Source organism: Nothobranchius furzeri, chromosome 12 (genome assembly GCF_043380555.1).
Source record: "Nothobranchius furzeri strain GRZ-AD chromosome 12, NfurGRZ-RIMD1, whole genome shotgun sequence".
Taxonomy (NCBI): domain Eukaryota; kingdom Metazoa; phylum Chordata; class Actinopteri; order Cyprinodontiformes; family Nothobranchiidae; genus Nothobranchius; species Nothobranchius furzeri.
The window spans coordinates 36,699,594-36,712,653 of NC_091752.1; the positions used below are offsets into that span (position 1 = coordinate 36,699,594).

Genomic DNA, 13,060 nt, shown 5'->3' on the forward strand with positions numbered 1-13,060 from the left:
AATAAAACCCTGGCTGTTTGTATAAGTGTTGGATTTCTTTTTATACTTCACTTATCCTTCTGTTGTGTACTTGATATTTGTTCAATAAAGTTATTTAAAATGGCTCTCCATTTAATAAGAATCCTCCAAAACCTTTTTCTCCCATATGAGCAACTGAATTATAGTAAATAAAAAAAAAAAAAATAAAGTAAATCAATTACAAAAGTAACAAGAGGCCTTCGCAGCGCTTTCGCTGCTCGGGCCTAATGATGTATTTCTTTGGAAAGTTGTACACATTTCCTACGAGGAACATCTACAACCTTCAGAAACTACAACCCCGAGCAGATCTGGCTCCTGCAGCACATATGTGCAAACATAACTCCCGTAATTTGTCAGAACCAACTACTTCAGAGAAAGACGTGGCAGAGGAGTTAAGTGCCCACCTTGCAACTGCAGGGCTGCAGGTTTGCATCCTGCTCATGCTGTTGTGTCCTTGGGCAAGACATTTCACCCACCTTGCCTGCTGATAGTGGTCAGAGAGACCAGTGGATGATTGTGAGTGACCCGGGGAAGCTCATCAGCATCAGTGTATAAATGTGTGAATAACTGTCGTGTTGTAAGGAGCCTTGGGGGTTCTACGACTCCAGTAGGCGCTATAAAAACAGGCCCTTGACCAACGTTAAAGTGTCAATGTAAATTCTGCAATTTTTTCAGACCAACTAAAATCTTCAACACTAACATGTGTGTCAACATTCAGCCAATCATTTAGTCTGACATCATCAGCAGGCGCTGGCCCCCAAGCAGGAGCGCCCAGGTATTCTGTAGAACCGGCCTGTTGCTCCTATTAGGCCTGTGTCCACTGTCAGAACATGTCAGTGGACGCCTTTTGGCTCTGATCAGTGACGTCACTCACTCTGAAGCAGTCCCATTAAGCTGACATCTTAGCAAAGTCCTAAAGGAGCTGAATGTGTATGGAGACAAACGCCTGAGAGGACAGAGCCATCGTGTTTTCCCAGTCACCTTCCCCTATCCCAGACTATTCTCTGAAATACGGCTACAGATGAACTTACGTCTCTTCCCTCCGTGTCACCTCTGGTGTTTCCTGCAGAACAAACGACAGAGTGATGCTCCGGTTAATCAGCTGTGACACTTCAACTTAAGGCATTAAGAATCACACGCTGCAGCCCAAAAACACACAGCTGCTGCAGCCGACGTGCGGGTTTGTTTCTTAGCTCGAACGGATGTAAACCGTTGTCACTCACTGTGATCGCCCTCGCTGTGAGCCGAGCATTAATAAGGTTATGATTGACATTAAAACTCCGGCTGCTTTAAACACGTTTGAGACGCAGATGCAAATTTCCTCCTAATAGCCTACAGTCTGGATTATCAAATGACAGAGCGATTTGGTGGTTAATCGTTTAAAACGTTGAGTTATTAAATGTGAGGAGCAAGACCGAGGAGGGAAGCAAACAACGAAGAAGTGATGTTTAGCTCACCGTTTTGTCTCAGAACCCTGAGCAGATCTGGGCTGACGGTCACATGGATGGACTCCCTCTGCGGTTTTCTACGACCACTTCTTCCATCAGACCTAATAAGGAACAAGGAGTACAATCACTCATCTCACATCCACAACAATCAAAACTTAACATAAAACCCTAGAAATGGCATCCAGTAATGGTTTTCTCTGAAATAAAAACTACAAACTCAATACTTTTCTATTTATTTTGTTGGTGACTTCAAGCAACATCTGTTCTGGTCATCAATCTGCTCCTAACCCTAACCCTAGAGGTAGAAAAGTCTGAATTTAGACATGTCTCCTACTTCAGTTGCCCTTTGACCTTTATAGTAGAGTTCTGGATGGCTGTGGGTTTGGTGTGAAGTCCAACAGACTCACTGGTACAACCTAAACCCAGTGATCCATTACCATTTTAGCGGCTCCATGATGTTTGCCTTCCCTTACGTAAAATGAGAGCCGAAACTTTCTGAAAGCACCTCCGACAAAGAGACGAACCTCAACCGTAAGAACTGAAAATGAATCTGTCAAAAGTAAATCGTTGGCTTCTCGTTGGTTCTGAGCATCACAATACGTTTGGCCTTCACTCGCTTCCTTTCTCTTTGCTCCACTGACAGAGGAGTATGGGATGAGCAACAGAGGCCAGCAGCCATCAAACGAACGTTGGGATGCTTCCCAGATTTCCGTCTCGTTGTCTCTCACTACTCGGAGCGCAGAGTCGGATTTTGGAGAATGTGGGAATCTGCGAGGAGCCCCCGAACCGCCATTGTGCTCGCCTCCCTCTCTTTCCCTGCTCTTTTCTCAGCGAGCCAAACGGGAGAACGCCCGCGCTATAATGCCTCCCCTACTCCATCTCGGCTAAGCTGCCACTGGCTTCACATGAGAAACAATGAAACTTCATTGGAGACCAGATTACAAAAGGGGAGGGGTGGGTTCAATATAATTTTTTTTCTCTGAAGGAGGGGGGGGGGGGGGGGGGGGGAATTTTGAGATAAAAAGCAGAAAGCTTTGTCTCTTCTTCTCTGTAGCCATTGTCTTTTGGGAGGTTTGGGAATCTGTTTTCTTAGCCTGTTTGAGCGGAGCGGGGGAAGACCTGGGGTATCAGGCTTTTGGCTGCCAAATCGGCCTCTTTACCACTTCTTTTTTCGTCCTCTCGTCCCTTTAACTGTTTTTAAAAAAAAAGAGCTTAGGATGCAGCATTTCTCTCTCTGGACCCAGTTTGTTTAAATTGGCCAATAGGAGGGGATTTAGGCTGGATGGAGGAGGCTTAGAGAAACAGAGTGGAGGGGTTGGAGGTGACTGGGGTGTTCATCAGTGTTACAGTCAAACAGCCATGAATACCAATGATGAAAAGAACAAGAGCGCCTTTTCATCTAATGCACCCAAATCCCATATAAATACTCCAAAATGTCCTCTCCATCACTTCACCAACAGACACCGATGGTTATATCTGTATCTGACTGTGTTTCTACGGCGACATTTGACGTAGAGTTAAATCTGCGCTCCAGAGAGTTTTAAATCTGGATTCGGCGTAAAATCCGTAACCGATGTGGTTTTGACATTTGAAATCACAAAGGGAGATTCAAGCTCTCAGACTGCAGCTCAGTCATTAAGCCAAAAACGCTCTGAAACAATTCATTGACGCTTGAAGAGTTGACATATACGATTGAAAAAGAGTGAAGTGTCCACACACACGTGTCTGGAGGTTTTATTTGTAGTGAGTGGAACTAAATTATGTGTTCAGGCTAAACTCAGTGGTTTTATAGCAATGTGTGAAATGACAATGTTGATTGAGTCTCTCATGCAGGAAAGTGTTAAATTCCAGAGACAGTGGAAATTGTTGGATAAATTAATTCTAAGAAAAAAATCCCAATTGAATAAGATGAGATTCTGTGTTGTGTGTACTGAAGCTTTGAAATCAATGAATGAACTCTAAAACCAACACAAAATATTTTTAACACTCTCAGCTATTGCTTTCAAACTGGTTTTAGTGGTTCTTGAGCCATGAACTTGACCGACTTCAAACTGGACAGCACTCTGTAGCCCTCTGCTGACCAGAGGTTTGGATTGGTTTGTAGTTTGGAATGGAACACTAGTGGGATGTCTCTACCTGCTTTAGGGCAGTGGTACTCACTCCTGGTCCTGGAGAGCCGGTATCCAGCATGTTTTAGTTTAAACTCTGCTTCAACACAACTGATTCCAATCAGCAGGGGTCTGATTTATCAAACATCGTGTAGAATCCTTACTAAAACCGTACTTAAGCCCAGCAAAATTTTTTACTTAATCCAAGTAGGTTTGTGATCTATCAAACATGGAGTACGCACAGCTGCACGCAATCTCCGCTTCATCAATCAGAAACTATCTAGAAAGGTTCTCAGCTGCTTTTTAGTCACATCCCGCCCTCACCACGCCCACTTACTGCCATAAATAGTCAATGCAAAGTGCCTTGTGGATCTCATGCATATACATAAGCCGGCTGTTGCAGCACTGACGATGGCGACCGTAGATCAAGGCAGATCAAGGAAGCGCTATTTTACAGAAGCAGAAATTGAGGTACCTGTGGGCGAGGTGGAGAAATGAAAGGAAGTGCTTTTGCAAATCAAATAAGAGAAAATCCACGGAGTGGCACAGTGTTGCTGAAGCCGTCAATGTTGTCGATTCTTTAGAGAGATCTGTGGCGGATATAAAAAAAATGGTCCAATCGGGATTCGATCCCCAGACTCCCAGATGAAAGTCACGCATGCTAACCAGTCAGCCAAACGGTGACGGTGTGCGCGCCTGTGTGTGAGTGTGCGTGCGCATGTGTGTGCGTGCACGTGTGTGAGTGTGCATGCGCATGTGTGTGTGTGCGTGTGCGTGAGTGTGCGCGCACGCGCGTGTGTGTGGAGGGTTTTGTTCTGTGTGAAAACGAAGCAGTACAAGTGATAATGCTACAGGATTTCATAATTTTATTCTTCTCAGCAGCAGCACTGCAGGTGCTCTCTATGTCCAAAATGTGCATAAGCCAGGTCCTTAGTCAACTTAAAGTTGCGCACATTTTTCCGCTAAGTTTTCTTTCATAAATCCCAAAGTTTGCTTGGAAAGCTGCTTACGCAGTTTTCCGACCCCGTTTTGTGCGTAAGCAAGCTTGATAAATGAGGCCCCTGGTGATTAACCGGCTTCTGAAGAGCCTGATGAGCTGCTGCATAGGTGATTTAACAACTGAATAAGGTGTGTTGGAGCAGAGAAACAAGAAAAACATGCTGGATACCAGCCTTTCAGGACCAGGAGTGAGTACCACTGCCTTAGGGCAATAGCTGTTCACTATGCCTGTAGCTCATATAAAGGCTAGCAGTTAGCTTTTCAGTTTGCCAATCATAAATAAGAAGCACAAGAAGAAGAATTTAGCTTTTTGTCAGCATCATGGCTGAGCCTGGATGTAAAAAGAAGAGTAATGTCTTTGGAGGTGAAGCAAAGAGCTAAAACCAGAGTGAACATTGGCATGGCCTACATATGTTTGAGGGAGCTGAAGGAGGATACAAAATCACGGACTGATGGCTTTGTTGCTAATGTACTTGACAGTAATAATATGTTTTCTCCAACAGTGTGGATCTTTTTACTTTGTGGCTTATTAAGTGACGGTTGGTTCATGTTAGCGTTAGCTTGTTGTTAATGCTAGCTAACACTAACATGAGCCAAGTCTTACAATAAGCAACAAATCAAAAACATCCACACCGTTGGACAAACAATATTATTACTTACGTAATTAAAAAAAAAATCCAGTAGCAACAAAGCCAGGTCACCATCGGCCTGAGATTTCATAGGCTTTTTCAGCTTCCTCAAACTAGTGTAGGCCATGCCGATTCACTCACTCACTCACTCACTCACTCACTCACTCACTCACTCACTCACTCACTCACTCACTCACTCACTCACTCACTTTTACTTCCAGAATCTGCCATGATGCCAACAAAAAAAATCAAACTTCATTTTCTTCCTTTTGTGCTTTTATTTGACAATTAGCAAACTGAAAAAGCTAACTGCACAGAAAATAGCTAATAACCACCCCCTAAAACACCTACCCACAAAACTGTTAAATGCATTTGGTCAGCAGAGGGCTACAGAGTGCTGCCAAACATGAAACTGGTCAAGTTTCTAACCCAACAATCATTGAGATCATTATATAAGCTCTAGCTTAAGGTAAAAAAAAAAAAAAAATAGTGCTACTTTATTGTGTGTTTAGTGACTTCTAATGTTTGACAGGTTAGCTTTTCTTTATCTTTACACACAGTTTGATGTCCGTTTCCCAGGTTTCCTGAATCCACTTCTATGTTTTCTTTCCCTGAACACCATGAATAACTAACTGAAGCAACTCAGTTTCAATCGAGGCCTTTCTGCAGGTCTAACTTTTATGAGTGGGTTTCCTGAACCTTCACAAAGGAAGAATTGAGTTCTTTTAAAGCATTTTCAAAGTGAAATTTCAAGCTTCTCTAGAATACCACTGCAGTTATAAATAACATTGCATTTATACTTAGCATTGCATGAAACCAGGTATTAAATTTACTATAAATAATCCAAACTAACTCTGTAAGTAAGTGAGCCACAAAGAAGAAACTCACTGGAGTGTGACGCTGTCTGAAAGCAAAGAGCTCCTCTGTGCTCGTCTGTCAGTGAGACTGGACTCATTCCTGCTGCTCATGAGATCATCTACGATGAAAAACACACACACATGAAAAAAATTAGTAAATTTTGGAATAGAGAATACAACCAAGACTCAAAGAGAAAAGGAATTGATCAATATGCTGCTGTCTATCACAACATTTAGAGTTTCATAAGGAAATCAGTGCTTGTCACATAAATAGGATCTAAAGGTGCATTATGTAGAAAAGAAGTAAAAATGAGATCCTGTGGTAAAATGTGGTTACTGTAACCACATTAAACAACTCTGGAGATTTTTGCCGGCCATCATCAAATTACAAGTGTCGGCGATGCAGTATTAGCTCGCAGGAGACACAGCAACCCCACACTCACTGATGGGAAACAGTAGTTACCTCCCTCCAACCTTCGCTTTGAAAGGAGAAAAACTGACAGCTGAATATGAAATATGTTTCAGTATCACCTTCCTTCCAAAATTACTGAAACATGAGACTCTTTCAGGATTTTCTCACTGTAAAATTCTCATTATATTCTTACATAGTGCACCTTTAAACTTAAGAACTGAATAAGCCAGTATCCTGCTCTTGATACTGACATCATTTTTTAATTTTATATCCCACAGCTTTGAAAAAAGCTATCCATCCATCCATTTTTGGCCGCTTATCTGAGGTCGGGACATGGGGCAGTAGCCTAGGTAGGGAGGCCCAGACTTTCCTCTCCTTTCTCCAGCCACTTGGACCAGCTCCTCTGGGTGAATCCTAAGGTGTTCCCTGACCAGCCGTGAGACATTGTCTCTCCAGCGTGTCCTGGGTCTTTCTTTAGGCTTTCTCCCGGTTGAACGTGCCGGGAAAACCTCACCAGGGAGGCATCCAGTAGGCATCCTTACCAGATGCCCGAGCCACCTCAACTGGTTCCTCTCGATGTGGAGGAGCAGGGGGTTTACTCCGAGCCCATCCCAGATGACCAAGCTTTTCACCCCATCTCTAAGGGAGAGCCACCCTGCGGAGAAACTGATTTCAGCCGCTTGGACCCGCAACCTCATTCTTTCGGTCACTACTCAAAGCTCATGACCATAGGTGAGGGTAGGAACGTAGATCAACCGATAAATTGAGAACTTTGCCTTCTGGCTCAGCGCTCTCTTCACCATGACAGACCGGTACTATGCCCGCAGTACTGCAGACATAGCACCTATCCGCCTGTCGATCTCACGCTCCATCTCTCCCGTACTTGTGACCAAGACCCCGTGATATTTAAACTCCTCTAGTTGAGGCAGGACCTTGTCCCTGACCTGGAGAAGACCATGGTCTCGGACTTAGAGGAGCTGATTCTCATCCCAGCTGCTTCACACTCGGCTACGAACTACTCCAGTGAGAGCCAGAGATCACGATCCGATGAAGCCAGCAGAACCACATCATCTGCAAAAAGCAAAGACTCAATCCTTAGGCCACCAAAAGAAATCCCCTTAACATCTTGGCTGCACCTAGAAATCCTGTCCATAAAAGTTATGAACAGAATTGGCTGAGTCCAACTCTCACCGGAAACGAGCTTCAATTACTGCCGGCAATGTGGACCAAGATCTGACACTGGGACAGGGACCTAACAGCCCATATCAGACGGCTTTGTACCCCATACTCCCGAAGTACCCCCCAGAGGGATGCAGTCAATTGCCTTTTCAAAATACACAAAACACACGTAGATTGGTTGGGCAAACTCCCACGCACCCTCCAGGACCCTCCTAAGGGTATAGAGCTGGTCCAGTGTTCCACGGCCAGGAAGGAAACCACATTGCTCTTCCTGAATCCGAGGTTCAAGAATCTGCCGGATCCTCCTCTCCAGAACCCCAGAATAGACTTTACCAGGGAGGCTCGGAAGTGTGATCCCTCTGTAGTTGGAACACACTCTGTGGTCCCCCTTATAAAATAGGGGGACCACCACCCCGGTCTGCCAATCCAGTGGAACTGCCCCTGATGTCCATTCAATATTGCAGAGTTGCATCAGCCAACACAGCCTTACAACATCCAGAGCCTTAAGGATCTCATCCACCCCTGGGGTCTTGCCACTGAGGAGCATTTGGACAACCTCGTTGACCTCAGCACCAGAGATTGGAGAGCCCAACCCAAAGTCCCCGGACTCTGCAATCTCACTTGAAGACGTGCAGGTGGGATTGAGGAGGTCTTCCAAGTATACTGCCCACCGATCCACAACGTCGTGAGTAGAGGTCAGCAGCACACCGTCCCCTCTATAAATAGTGCTGGTAGCGCACTGCTTTCCCCCGAGGGCCCGGATGGTGAACCAGAATCTCCTCGAAGCCGTACAGAAGTCTTGCTCCATGATCTCACCGAACTCCTCCCATAACCGGGTTTTTGCCTTGGCGACCACCCGAGCTGCGTTCCGCTTGGACTGCCGGTACCCGTCAGCTGTCTCTGGAGTCCCACAGGCCAAAAAGACCCAATAGGACTCTTTCTTCAGCTTGACGGCATCCCTAACCGTCGGTGTCCACTAGCAAGTTCAGGGATTGCCCCCACGACAGGTACAGACAACCCTGTGGCCGCAGCGCTGGTCGGCTGCCTAGTCAATTGAAGCACAGAACATGGCACACTCGGACTCAATGTTCCCCACCTCCACCGGAACATTTTGGAATTTATGTCGGAGGTGAGATTTGAAACTTATTCGGACAGGAGACTTTGCCAAACATTCCCAGCATACCCTCACAATACATTTGAGCCTGTCAGGTCTGACCGGCATCTTCCCCCACCATCGAAGCCAACTGACCACCAGGTAGGGGTCAGTTGACAGCTCCGCCCCACTCCTCACCTGAGTGTCCAAGAAAAGCGCCCGCAGATTAGATGAGACGACAACAAAGTCGTTCATTGAACTGCGGCCTACGGTATCCTGGTGGCAAGAGCACATTTGGACACCTTTATGTTTGAACATGGTGCTCAATATGGACAATCCATGGCAAGCACAGAAGTCCAATAACAAAACACCGTTCGGATTCAGATCAGGGGGGCTGTTCCTCCCCACCACACCTCTCCAGGTCTCACTATCATTACCCACATGAGCGTTAAGGTTGATTTATGCTTGACGCGTCCGCGAGGTCTGCACTGCTCCGTGCGGAAAAGTTGCGTCATTTTAACAACCACGCCCCTCCACCGCAACTCAGCACAGCCCAAACTTTCCGCACACCTAGGAAATTTTCTAACCACGCGGACGGCCGGACGCAGAAAAACATGGCGGACTGGCAAGAACTAATAAGGCAGAGGTTCGTAAATACAGACATTTGTATGATTCAGCTCTCAAAGATCGCCGTGATCAACATGCTGTTAATAATTGTTGGAGAGAAACAGCTCGCACTGTCGGAAAAGATGAGGACACTGTTAAAAAATGCTGGAATGCCATGTTGTAAACAGTAATTTTTACTTCTACTATGCTGTAGTGTTAGATGCATGCTGTAGAGTTCCATGCTGCCCCGTTCAGTTTGGAAGAATATTGGCTCACCGCAGAGACAAGCCACATGAATCATAAACGCTGCAAGTTGTGAAGCGCGTTCCATCCATGGTGTTTCGTTATTGGACTTCTGTGCAAGCCGCAGTTTGGCCATAACGTGCACCATGTTCGAACATAAGGATCCCATCGGTACACTTGGTACCAGGGCGGCCTAGGTCGCAGGTCGATGATAGACTTTGTAGTCGTATCATCTGACCTGCGGCCGTATGTTTTGGACACCAGAGTGAAGAGAGGAGCGGAGCTGTCAACTGATCACCACCTGGTGGTGAGTTGGATCAGATGGCAGGGGAAGATGCCGCGTAGACCTGGCAGACCCAAATGCATAGTGGGGGTCTGCTGGGAACGCCTGGCAGAAGAACCTGTTAAGACGGTCTTCAACTCCCACCTCCGGCAGAGCTTTGACCGTGTCCCGAGAGCAGTGGGGGACATTGACTCCGAGTGGGTCTTGTTCCACTCTGCGATTGTTGAGGCGGCTGTTGCTAGCTGTGGTTGCAAGGTGGCCGGTGCCAGTCGTGGTGGCAACCCCCGTACCCGCTGGTGGACACCAGAGGTTCTGGGAGCCGTCAGGCTGAAGAAGGAGGCCTACAGGGCGTGGCTGGTCTGTGAATCTCCGGAGGCAGCAGATAGGTACCGGATAGCCAAGCAGGGTGCAGCAGTGGCAGTTGCCGAGGCAAAATCTCGGGTGTGGGAGGAGTTTGGCGAGGCCATGGAGAAAGACTATCGATCGGCTCCAAAGAGGTTCTGGCAAACTGTCCGGCGCCTCAGGAGAGGAAGGCAGCAACTCGCTCACACTGTTTACAGTGGGGATGGGGAGCTGCTGACGTCAACTGAGGCTATAGTCGGATGGTGGAAGGAATACTTTGAGGAGCTCCTCAATCCCACCTATGGGCATTCCGAGGAGGAACCAGAGCAGGGAGACCTGGGGATGGACTGTCCAATCTCGGGGGCAGAAGTTGCTAAAGTAGTCAAACAACTATACAGCGGCGGAGCCCCGGGGGCGGATGAGGTTCGTCCTGGGTATCTCAAGGCTATGGATGTTGTAGGGCTGTCATGGTTGACACGTCTCTGCAACATTGCATGGTCATCGGGGGCAGTTCCTGTGGAATGGCAGACCGGGGTGGTGGTCCCCATCTTTAAGAAGGGTGACCTGAGGGTGTGTTCCAAATATAGGGGGATCACACTCCTCAGCCTCCCTGGAACGGTCTACTCCAAGGTACTGGAGAGGAGGGTCCGATCGATAGTTGAATCTAGGATTGAGGAGGAGCAATGTGGTTTTCCTCCTGGCCGTGGAACTGTGGACCAGCTCTATACCCTTGCAAGGGTGATGGAGGGGGCATGGGAGTTTGCCCAACCAATCCACATGTTTTGTGGATTTGGAGAAGGCTTATGACCATGTCCCCAGGGGCACCCTGTGGGGGACGCTCCAGGAGTATGGGGTGGGTGGCTTTCTGTTAAGGGCCATTCAGTCCCTTTACCAGAGGAGCGTGGGTTTGGTCCGCATAGCCGGTAGAAAGTCGGACCTGATCCCGGTGAGGGTTGGACTCCGCCAGGGCTGCCCTTTGTCAACGGTTCTGTTCATTACCTTAATGGACAGAATTTCTAGGCGCAGCCGTGGTGTGGAGTGTGTCGAGTTTGGTGGCCGGAGAATCTCGTCTCTGCTTTTTGCGGATGATGTGGTCCTCCTAGCCTCATCCAGCTCTGACCTTCAGCTCTTGCTGGGTAGGTTCGCAGCCGAATGTGAAGCAGCTGGGATGAGGATCAGCACCTCCAAATCTGAGACCATGGTTCTCGACTGGAAAAGGGTGGCATGCCAACTCCGGGTCGGGGGAGAAGTCCTACCTCAAGTGGAGGAGTTTAAGTATCTCGGGGTCTTGTTCACGAGTGAGGGTAGGAGATCGACAGGCGGATTGGTTCAGCATCTGCAGTGATGCGGACGCTGAGCCGATCTGTTGTGGTGAAGAGGGAGCTGAGCCAGAAAGCCAGGCTCTCGATTTACCGGTCGATCTACGTCCCAATCCTCACCTATGGTCATGAGTTTTGGGTAATGACAGAAAGAATGAGATCGCGGATACAAGCGGCCGAAATGAGTTTCCTCCGTAGGGTGGCCGGGCTCAGCCTTAGAGATAGGGTGAGTAGCTCGGACATTCGGGAGGGACTCGGAGTAGAACCGCTGCTCCTCCGGATCGAAAGGAGTCAGTTGAGGTGGTTCGGGCATCTGGTCAGGATGCCTCCTGGACGCCTCCCCGGGGAGGTGTTTCGGGCATGTCCTGCCGGCAGGAGGCCCCCGGGTCGACCCAGGACACGTTGGAGAGGTTACATCTCCAATCTGGTCCGGGAATGCCTTGGGGTCCTGCCGGAGGAGCTGATGGAGAAGGCCGGGGAGAGGACGGTCTGGAGCTCCCTAGTTGGGATGCTGCCCCCGCGACCCGGACCCGGATAAGCAGAGGAAGACAACGACGACGACGCTATTTTTAAATGTGCTTTATAAATAAACTGGTATGGTTTGGTATGGTATAGGCGGAAGGAAACTACCCTCTAGTTCACCGGGGTAAACCCCAATGTACAGGCAATGTCTGGCCTTTCTTAACGTTGCTGTATGCTGTTAGCCTGGCCTGCCAGACTCGTCCTTTGTTTAAGTCTGCACAGAGAAAGAGTCTGGTAACTCACAGGTAGAGAGGCACTTGAGGGGCGAGACTAGGCAGCTCAAAAATAATCATCACAAAAATGACGGAAATGCCGACTGTACTGCGTGACGCTGTAGTTTTTTAGCTGTAGTAAAAAAAAGGCATCCGGCAACGGTGCAAACATCTTTTATTTTTTTAGAAGAAAGGCTTTTAGCGCTTCTACTTGTTGTGGTTTTAAAGACATTCAAGTCATTTAGAACAGAGGAAAGATTCGCAGCAGACTCCGCCGCTGTCTTCGTTGTTTATGAGAAACTAAGCGTTGCTGTGTGTGATGTCCGCAACGCTGTAGCTTTTCAACTGTAGTCAAAAACGGCGTCTGGCAACAGCGCAAACATCTTCCTTTACAAGAAAGGCTTTTAGCGCATCTACTAGTTGTGGTTTTAAAGATGTGTTCAAGTCATTTGGAACAGAGGAAAGCGCTGCAGCGAAGTCCGGTTCAGTCTCCATGTTTATGAAAAACTCGGCGTTATGGTGTGTGACGTACGATACTCAGCGCTGATCGGCTCGGTTAGAATTCTCAGGTGGGGTTATTTCAATAGAAGAGTTTCCAGACTCTTTCTCTGCGCAGAATTAAACAGAGGAGGAGTCTGGCAGGCCAAGTTACTATGATGGTATGATACAACAGTGTGGTTACAATTGTGATCTTGAAGAGTCATTGGCAGCAGTTTTAACATTTCTTTTGATCTTGGTTGCCCTTAAATGACCAACACTTGTATAGCACCTTTCAGAGTCAGAGGACTCT

General features: G+C 47.5%; 1 protein-coding gene across 2 annotated transcripts in view; it reads right to left on the bottom strand.

The window, feature by feature from the left end:
- wdpcp (WD repeat containing planar cell polarity effector) overlaps window positions 1–13,060 on the bottom strand; it is a 106,611-nt gene that overhangs the window by 5,818 nt on the left and 87,733 nt on the right. For both annotated transcript variants that reach the window (XM_070542572.1, XM_070542573.1), the window contains exons 15-17: window positions 6,091–6,178; window positions 1,476–1,567; window positions 1,050–1,081 (exon numbers count right to left, since the gene is read on the bottom strand). In XM_070542572.1, coding sequence (XP_070398673.1) covers window positions 1,050–1,081; window positions 1,476–1,567; window positions 6,091–6,178 — 212 coding nt within the window. The remainder of the gene's footprint in view (window positions 1–1,049; window positions 1,082–1,475; window positions 1,568–6,090; window positions 6,179–13,060) is intronic.